General features: G+C 41.5%; 1 protein-coding gene and 1 pseudogene across 1 annotated transcript; both read right to left on the reverse strand.

The window, feature by feature from the left end:
* Positions 1–216: 216 nt before the first annotated feature.
* On the reverse strand, positions 217–1,218 carry LOC149862551 (olfactory receptor 6J1-like). The gene has a single exon (XM_090053992.1). It carries the CDS (start codon positions 1,216–1,218, stop codon positions 217–219), a length of 1,002 nt encoding a protein of 333 aa, XP_089910118.1.
* Positions 1,219–6,593: 5,375 nt separating this feature from the next.
* LOC149862552 (olfactory receptor 6J1-like) lies at positions 6,594–8,489 on the reverse strand (annotated as a pseudogene).
* Between the last annotated feature and the right edge of the window lie 1,751 nt (positions 8,490–10,240).

Below are 10,240 nucleotides of genomic sequence, written 5' to 3' on the forward strand. Positions count from 1 at the left end.
ACACATTTTACTTTCCTATAATCTGAAACATGTCCTTCATGAAGTCCATAATCTTTGTTCAAATTCTTAGCAACACTAAGAATTTTCTTTTGTTCATGAACATTGCCATTTAGCGAGACTGTTTCTTACCTGACTAATCAAAACGCCCTTGATTACCCTTGAAAATCTTTCCCATATAATTAGGTCCCGCTGTGCAGCTGGGTTGGGACAAGAGCTCTAGAGCTTCCCATGAAGAGCCTTCCTGACTGCTGCGCTGCCTTGCCGGCATTGCAACACCCTGTGAACAACCACATCCTTCAGCTGGACAAAACACTGCTTCAAGGCCCCTTTTACTGTGTCATTCCTTAAAGTAAAGATGAAGGGGTTCAGAAATGGACACACAATGGCTGTCAGCACAGCAGGTATCTTCTGGAAGCCCAGGGTCCTCTTCTGGGAAGGGGTGACATAGATAAAGATGGTGATGCCACAGGATATTGAAATGATGGTCAGATGGGAGGCACAAGTGTTGAAGGCCTTTCTTCGTCCCGTGGAAGTGGGAATGCGCAGGATGGTGGAGATAATGTAGGCATAGGAAATGATTGTTAGGACTAATGAGCAGAAGATGACAATGGATGACAGTAGGAAATCCATCAGTTCAATCATGCGAGTGTCAGAGTAGGACAGCTCCAGCAAGGGACCAGAATCACAAAAGAAATGGTCGATGACATTGGACCGACAATAGGGCAACCTGGAGATCAAGATGGTTGGAAAAAGGACAGACAGGAAGCCCCCCATCCAACAGCCCAGAACCATCTGGGTGCAGACCCTGCCATTCATGAGTGTGTGATAGTGCAGGGGGTTGCATATAGCAGCATATCTATCATAGGACATGGAGGTAAAGACAAAGAACTCTACTGTGCCCAGGAAGAAGTAGAAATAGGACTGAGTTATGCAGCCAGCAAAGGAAATGGTTTTATCCCCTGAGAGGAGGTTGCTGATGAACTGTGGGATGATGACGGAGGTGAAGAAGATGTCCAGCAGAGAGACATTGCAGAGAAAGTAGTACATTGGGGTGTGGAGCTGTCTGCTGGTGGGAACAATAGCTAGGATGACCAAATTCCCAGCCAAGGCCAGGATGTACATGGCCAGAAGCATGACAGTGAGTAGGATCTCCGCCTTGCGCCCAATTGGGAAGCCCAAGAGAACAAACTTAGTCACCCTGGTTGTGTCATTCTCCATCTCACCTGGCTGTGCAATCACTGGCAGGGCGGGACGACACAGTACCCCTGTGAGAATGAGATATGGAAGAACTCATAAGATGCTGCCTTATTTCATGTAAAGTGCTATGGAATCATCTTTTCTTCTCAAAATGTCGTGTGGCACATAATTCCTCAGTACCCAGGCACATTATATGAACTTTCTCTCCTTATGCTCATACATACAATGATATCAATTTATTCTAGTAGGTACTTCTAGTACATGGGTCCTCTCTTTCCCTCCAATATACACATCTAATACCATAACACATTTTTGTCTTTTTCTCTCAACCCAGATGTGTCCATATCCATCGTAGTAGGATAGAGACATGAACTAACGTCTCCAGAGATAGAGAAAACTGTCCTGACTATCACATCATCTGCCCTTCCCCTCTTGGTGACCCTGGTGGCAATGAGGAAGTTATTGTATAAAGTGCAGCTCTACCATATCTTCTGTGCAGAAGACCACCCTTGGTTTACTCAGAACTTTAGTCCTTGCTTTAAAGCAGAACCTAGCCCTAGACACTATCTGTCTGAAAACCAGTGGCCCACATTCCCCCTCCAACACAAAAAGGCAGTTTTCCAAGACTAAATGCAAGGAAGTGGGAGAGGCTGAGGCCAGGATCTCAGCATTACAAAGCCATGAGCATAGCTCCAGGACTCTCATACTCACTTTGCAGGAAGAAGCACAACTCACGGATTCTTCTCTAAGTCAGGACTGTGACTCAGGCCATCAAGGTGCTGGTGTCTACCAGAATACAGCATGGTCCACAGCACCAACTAAAGGACTCTCTCTCCAGTCCTAATAAACACTGTTGTGCCACCTTTCTTCCATATACCCCTTGCCTGCATTCTTCTCCCTGCAGCATCCGTCGACCCATGGAAATAGGAACTGTCTCTACCTGCTCCACTGGACTCTCTTTGCTTTGTATTCTCTAGCTAGGTCATTCTTTGCTCTTCACCATTAGCAACAGCTTTAGGATGAAGTTGTTTAAGGCTAGGTAACAAAGCTGTGCTTTCTCCATAGCAGATCTTAATGTCTGCTCTGGATGGGAATAATGTTGTAGCCTGACTTCCATTAACACAGCTAACATCTACAGGACATAATTAATTCTGCTGTCTCCAGAGAACTAATTTGGAAGCGCCTCACCAGTCTGCAGTCATTATCCAAGGGCCTGGGGATGAGGATGATACATGCCAAAAAAGACCCACAAAAAAATTAAAAATTAACAGCAACCTCAACAACCATGACAAAAATATCCGGATGTACAAACAATAACCTCCTCCTGGGTATTTTCACTCCCCCCTCCCCCCCACCCAGCTCCATCCCTCTTCTTTCAGCTGAATGCGAGAGAGAGAGAATGAGATTTTGGAAAAGTTTGGAGATCCAAATTCCCATTCATTTTATTGAAAAGCTGTTTAATCTCAAGATCTAATGGAGATAGAGTATAGCAAGGAAGAAAAAGAAAAAGATTTTACAGAAGACACAAATCAGAGAACTTAGCATCATTACTTTTTCTGGCAGAATTCATGTGCATGACAAGTTATACTATAACAACATAATAAGTTTCGAATACATTTTTGGATTTTATCTCAATGGGTTGATTTTCTGGAAGAGATCTTTACTTTTTTTAAAAATTCGATTTCATGATTTTGTTAGTGATTTTGTAGCCATGTTGATTCAATTCAGAATACAGTGGAACTCAGCAGTTTCTTAACTGGGTGATAGCATCTCAGTGGTCCCCTGCAACTGTTTGTACCACTGCTGTACACCTTACGATCCATTACAAACCTCATCTTGACAGGAGAGGGAGAAACCAAACTCTGCAAAAAGCCCAGGTTCTACTGCATTATCATGTTTTCCTATTTCTCAGCTTCCCAGGGTCAAGACAATTGGATATCCCACCGTCTCTGACTCTTTAGGCACATGCCTCCTTAGAAATCCATTGAATGCTTGGATCAGATTTCCAGCTGGTAGAAGCAAGGACTTTGTGAGGGGAAGAGTAGGGTAGGAGTGGAGAGTACAGTAGTGGAATATCTGGCTCCACAGATCTGGAAACAAAAACACCCCTGGCTCCAGATGTGTGCCCAGCACTCAGAGAACTGTCTGTCATATGGAATCAGAGGGACTGATCTAAAAAGGCTGTGAGACTTTGAGACCAGTACTTTCAAATGGCCTTCGGTGGGATGTTATACCCAAACCTCAAAAAAAATCAATGAAACCTTGAACCAGCGTCATTGACTACCCTATGCTTATATAGCTGTCAATCAGGCAACTATATAAGCCAGGCATTGGTTATACAAAGGTATGACCCTACAGAAAACCATAAATAAATCAACAGGTGCACATTCAATATCAAGGCATTCTTATGGGAGAGACTTAACTGGGAAAGAACCCCCATGGCTGGGAGTGGAAAAGATCTGATTTCCCAGGGAATGTAAAGAGTCCTGGACAAGGCCGGAGCAAACTATACCTGCTAGTGAGCTGGCCAAAAGGTGCCACTGGAGTGATACCAGTTTACTAACATCTAGAGAGCTGAGCCAAAGGCTGCAGTAGAGTGATGCTAAGTTATGACAGCCATAGGCAATCTGATCTGAAAGAGATTATGATGGACACAGCCCAGTTCTCAGTCTGAATGACACTCCAAGAATTGTGTGATAAACCCAAAGATATGCAGAATTGCCATATGCAGAATTGCCATGAAGCAGGACATACACCTGTCATTTAAAAATAAATAAATAAATGGATTGTATGTGTTTCAGGTGAACAATACAACCTTGTTGAAATCTAAATGTTGGGAAGATGTAAATTCTGAATATTTTCTATGCAAAAATATCAACTTGTTCTGACAATGAGCATTTTTTAAATGTTCTTCGTCTTTTCGTTCTGATGCCTAGTAAGTTTTTAAATGTCAAGATTGCTCACTGAATACCTGTTCTGGGTTTTGGTCAGCTCTATCTCAAAGGTTGAAATTTTGAAAATAATGAGTGGAAGATAAAGTGCTCAAACCATGACAGTTGTTTGTCCAATTCCTTAGGAAAATTTCAGTGTTGGACTCTACATCTTAATGTTGTTAATGCCTCTCTTCACTGAATTGATGGGGACAACAGCCAATCCAAAATTCCTCTAGAATAATATTTGTACAATGGAAATATATTTTTCCCAATTATGGAGAAACGTTTGTGAAAAGTTGCCTAAATTCTGGAAGACATTCATCTATTAACCAAAAACCAGAAAACTGGGGTGTGGGTTGCGGGGGAGATCTTCTCACTAATATTCTGGGTTTTGGTCTGCTCTAACTCTATGGCTGACATTTTCAAAATAATCTGAGAGAGAAAAGAGCTCAAACCAATGGAGTTCCAGTAGTAGCTGAGTGACCAATTCCTTCCAAAAGCTTCAGCTTCAGACTCTACATATTGATGTTGCTAATGCTTCTCCTTACTGAACTGGTGCGGACAACAGCTAATCCAAAATTCCCCTAGAGAAATATTTTTACAATGGAAAACCATTTTTCCCCAATTAAGTAGAAATGTTTGTGAAAAGTGGTCAAAATTCTGGAAAATGGTCATCTATTAAGTAAAAACCAGAACACAGGAGGGGAGTAGGGGTGCGGATTCTTTATTATTAAAACACAGGCCTTTTTGCTGAAATGATAATCAAAAATATGTTTTTCTGTTTAGTTTTCACTTAAATTTTCTGCAGAAAAAGAAACATTCAGAGCAGCTCCAGTGGAAAGACTCCCTTACTCCAAAAGAGTGGTTCCCTTGGTTGATATGAGCAGTAGGTTATTGTCTTCTTCAGTGAAAGAGGGAAGCCTAGGATTGGTCTGGGTTTATACAGTGGACTCCTGCCTGGACACACTGGGAAATTGTTATAAGCCGAGTGAATCATTAGGTTTCTATTTTGCAGATCATAGAATTCCAGTCAATTATTCTTAAAATAAAATTATTTTCAATGCCTCTGACCTAAACGGATATGAACCAGAATCCAAAAATGTGATGAGACACAGAAACAATATTTACTGAAGACCACAGAATCATAGAAAATTAGGGCTGGGAGGGACTTCAGCAGGTCATGTAGCCGAACCCCTGCTCAAAGCAAGACCCATCCCCAACTAGATCATCCCAGCCAAAGCTTTGTCCACAACCTCTCTGTGTAACCTGTTCCAGTGTTTACTACCCTCAAATGTGAAAAACTAAGTGAAATAGAAGTGGGATTTTAAAAACAAAAAAAACATGAAAGTTATTTTACAATTTAGTCACTAGAAGGCATTTCAGGATAACAAAGAGAACCTTTCCATATTAATTCTTTTTTACATCCACATTTTAAACATGGACATATTTTATGTGTTTTGTTCCAAAAACATGCAGAAAAAGGAGGGCTCAAAGCCAGATTTTTCAAGGCATTTGAAAACCTACATATGGACCTTCCTAGGTAGAATTACAAACGAGCTTTGGGCACCTAATTCTCAGACTTGCAATGGGATTTAGCTATCAAACCTGCTTACTCTGGAAATAAAATATGAAATAGTGCTTTTAAAAAAACCAGGATATATATACCAAACGGCCAGTGAAATTTCGCACAGCCCTACAAGGCAGCCTTGCTATATGCATTAATATCTCTCGTGTTTTAAAACTTGTACCTTATTTGTAATTTTATTTTGTCCATCCAGAATGCTTCATTTTCCCCCCTCACCATATTTTGGACCTGATGATGATAGGTATTTTCAAAACTGTTTTCACCTGAAGCATGAAATTTTGAGGAATTGCCAAACTGACGACAAAGAAAGTATTTTTGGTGGGTGGAGCATTTGCTCTCTAAAATTAGAGCTGTTCTCTGTCCTTCAGTGATACCAAACAAAGAAAGGGGATACAGATGAGAGAAATGGCAGTTGTCTGTAGCGTTATATTTATCAAGGTAATTAGTATAGTATAGAGTTGTGTAGCTTCAGGGAGAAATTATGGAGCTGCTCAGGAATTGATGCTTTTGCCCACGGAAATTAAACAGAAAGATTTAAGAGAAAAGAAACAGTACATTTAAATTATGGTTTTGACAATTCTGTGGTTTTGCTTTCAGAAGGCATAAGCTGAAAATGTTCTAAACTACAGGAAATACATATCTCACTTCCATTTAAGTGAAATATGTTCTCTTTCATAAAGTACAAAAACTTTGTTCAAGTTCTTAGCAACACAAGGAATTTTGATTTTTCTTTTATATTCATGTAAACTGCCTTTTAATTGGAATTGTCATTGCATGATGTGAAGTATTCTAACTCCCTGATCTAAAACCATGGGCTACTCTTAAAAACCTTTCAATTAAATAAGGTCCCACTGTCCATCTGGGTTGAGACAAGAATCCTAGAGCTTCACGCAAAGAGTCTTACTGACTGTAGCGCTACTTCGCTGGCATTGCAACACCCTTTGAACAACCACATCCTTTAGCCAGGTAAAACACTGCTTCAAGGCATCTTTGACTGTGTCATTCCTTAAAGTAAAGATGAAGGGGTTCGGAAATGGGCACACAGTGGATGTCAGCACAGCAGGTACCTTCTGTAAACCCAGGACTCCCTTCTGGGAAGGGGTGACATAGATGAAGATGGTGACACCACAGGATATTGACACAATGGTCAGGTGGGAGGCACACATGTTAAAGGCCTTTCTTTGTTGTGTAAAAGTGGGGATGCGCAGGATGGTGGAGGGGATGTAGGCATAGGAGATGATTGTTAGGCATACTGAGCAGAGGATGACAATGGCCGACAGCAGGAAATCCACCAGTTCAATCATGTGAGTGTCAGAGCAGGACAGCTCCAGCAAGGGACCAGAATCACAAAAGAAATGGTCGATGACATTGGACCGGCAATACGGTAACCTGGAGTTCAGGATGACTGGAATGAGGACAAGTAGGAGCCCTCCCAACCAACAGCCCAGCACTATCTCGGTGCAGACCCAGTTGTTCATGAGCATGTGATAATGCAGGGGGTTGCATATGGCAGCATATCGGTCATAGGACATGGACGTGAAGAGGAAGAACTCTACCGAGCCCAGGAAGAAGTAGAAGTATAATTGAGTCATGCAATCAGCAAGGAAATGGTTTTATTGCCTGAGAGGAAGTTGCTGATGAACTGTGGGATGATGATGGAGGTGAAGAAGATGTCCACCACAGAGAGGTTGCAAAGGAAGTAGTACATTGGGGTGTGGAGCTCTTTGCTGGTGGGGGCAATGCCCAAGATGACCAAATTCCCAGCCAAGGTGAAAATGTATATGGTCAGCAACATGACAGAGAGCAGGAACTCCTCGTTGAGCGCAACTGGGAAGCCCAGAAGAACAAACTGCCACCTTAGTGGTGTTATTCTCCATCTCACTTGGCTGTGGGATCACCAGAGGGGCAGATAAACACAGTACCCCTGTGAGAATGAGATGAGTGAGAAACTCATAAGATGTTGCCTAATTTCTTGTAAAGTGCTATGGAATAATCTTTCTATCTCAAAATCTAAGGTGGCACATAATCCCCCAACACACAGGCATTCCCTTAACTTTCTCTCCTTATGCCCATATATACTGCTATATCCATTTCTTGTAGTACACACTTTTCACCCTCTTCCATCACTGTACATGAACATTTATCCCTCAGTGAGGGTACCTGACACTTCAGCATTTCTTTCTCCGTTTACATTCCTCTATTTATACTCTCACTCTCTCTTCTTCCAACTGTCTATCTCCCCACACACAGCATCTTCTACTTCACATAGTACTTTTCCTGTTTCCTTTCCCTTCCTCCACTGTATACATCTAATAACATAACACATTTCTCTCTCTCTCTCTCTCTCTCTCTCTCTATCAGCCCCAGATGAGTCCATATCCATAATGTGAGGTTAGGAGAGATGAACCAATAGCTCCATAATTCCAAGCAAGTGTCCTGAGTACCAGGTCAGCCATCTTTCCCCTTTTCATGACCAGGAATTTATTCTATAAAAGTAGAACTCTACCATAGGTTCTGTGCCTAAGACAACCCTTGATTTCTTCAAAACATTTCTCTCTTTTTTAAGGCACACCCCAGCCCTAGACCCTATTTCCTTGAAAAACACTAGGCCATGACCCCTCTCCAACCCAAAGATGGAATTTACCAAATGAAATGCAAGGAGGTCAGGGACAGGGAGGCCAGAATCCGAGCATTACAAAGCCACGTGCAGAGCTCCCCAACTCTAATACTCACTTTGCAGGAGGACACAGGCAAGCACGCCTGGCCTTCGCCATATCTTCTTTATGTAAGTTGGGACTGTGATTCAGGCCAGCAAGGTGTTGGTGTCTGACAGAATACAGCATGGTCCACAGCACCAGCCAAAGGGCTCTTTCTGTCCATTCCTTAGAAACACTGTTAGACAGTTGTGCCACCCTTCTTCCACATCCCTCTTGCCTGCATTCTTCTCTCTGCAGCATCAACCTACCCACAGAAATACATACAGTAGTATATCTGGCCCCACAGGTCTGGAAAAAATAATACCCTAGCTCAAGGTATGTATGACAGTCAGACATCTGTCCATCCTATGGAAACAGAAGGACTGATCGGAACAAGTTATGACTTTGACACCAATGTTTTCAAATGGCCTTGGGTGGGGGACTATACCCAAACCAATTAAAATTCAGTGAAACCTTGATATCCAGTGTCATTGAAAACACCAGCCCCAAAGCCCAATCAGGCAGCTATATAAGCCAGGGCTTGGTCCTTTGTTTGACCCTACAGAAGACCATAAGTAAGTCAACTGCTGAACATTCAGCATCAATTATTTTGGTAGGAGGGACTTGAGTGAGAAAGAAATCCTATGGCTGTGGGAGGAAAAGATCTGATTCCGCAGAGAATCTAAAGAGTTGTGGACAAAGCCCAAGCAAACTGTACCTGCTAGTGAGCTGGCCCAAAAGTGCCACTGGGGTGATACCACTTTACCATCATCTAGAGATCTGAGCCAAGGGCTCCAATAGAGTAATCCTGAGTTTTGACAACAATAGACTATCCAGTCTGAGAGAGACTGATGGATACACCCCAATTCTTTGCCTGAATGATACTCAGAAAATTGCGGTAAATCTGAAAAAAATGCAGAACATCTCTATAAAGCACTGGATAAACCTATCATTTTTAAATAAATAAATGGATTGTACCATTTTCAGCTGAATGATGCAATTTTTGAAATCAGAGTGGTTCTTGGGAAGACATCAACTTTAAATATTTTATACAGGAAAGTGTCATATTGTTTCAACAATGAGGAATTTATAATGTTATTGGTCTTTTCATTCTGGTGCCTAGTTAAATATTTAAATGTCAGGAATTCTCTCTGATACCTATTCTGGGTTTTGGTCCGCTTTAACTCTATGGCTGACATTTTCAAAATAATCTGTGAGAGAGAAAGAGCTCAAACCAATGGAGTTCCAGGAGTAGTTGCATGACTAATTCCTTCTGAAAACTTCAGCTTCAGACTCTACACATTGATGTTGCTAATGCTTCTCCTTACTGAATTGGTGGGGACAACAGCTAATCCAAAATTCCTCTACAGAAATATTTTTACAGTGGAAAACCATTATCCCCTGATTAAGTAGAAATATTTGAGAAAAGTGGTCAAAATTCTGGAAAATGTTCATCTATTAAAGTAAAAAACAGAAAATGGGGGGGTGGATTCTTTATTATTAAAACAAAAGCCTTTTGCTGAAATGATAATCAAAAATACATTTGTCTGTTTATTTTTCATTGAAATTTTCTGCATAAAAAAGAAACATTCAGAGCAACTCCAGTGGAAAGACTCCCTTACTCCAAAAGAGTTGATATGAGCAGTAGGTTATTGTCTTCTTCAGTGAAAGAGGGAAGCCTGGGATTGGTCTGGGTTTACACAGTGGGCTCCTGCCTGGACACACTGAGAGATTGGTGTAAGCCGAGTGAATCATTAGGTTTCTATTATGCAGATCATAGCATTCCAGTCAATTACTCTTAAAATAAAATTATTTTCAATGCCTCTGAC

The sequence above is a fragment of the Crocodylus siamensis genome, chromosome 6 (assembly GCF_052110815.1).
Source record: "Crocodylus siamensis isolate JL-2025a chromosome 6, ASM5211081v1, whole genome shotgun sequence".
Lineage (NCBI taxonomy): Eukaryota > Metazoa > Chordata > Crocodylia > Crocodylidae > Crocodylus > Crocodylus siamensis.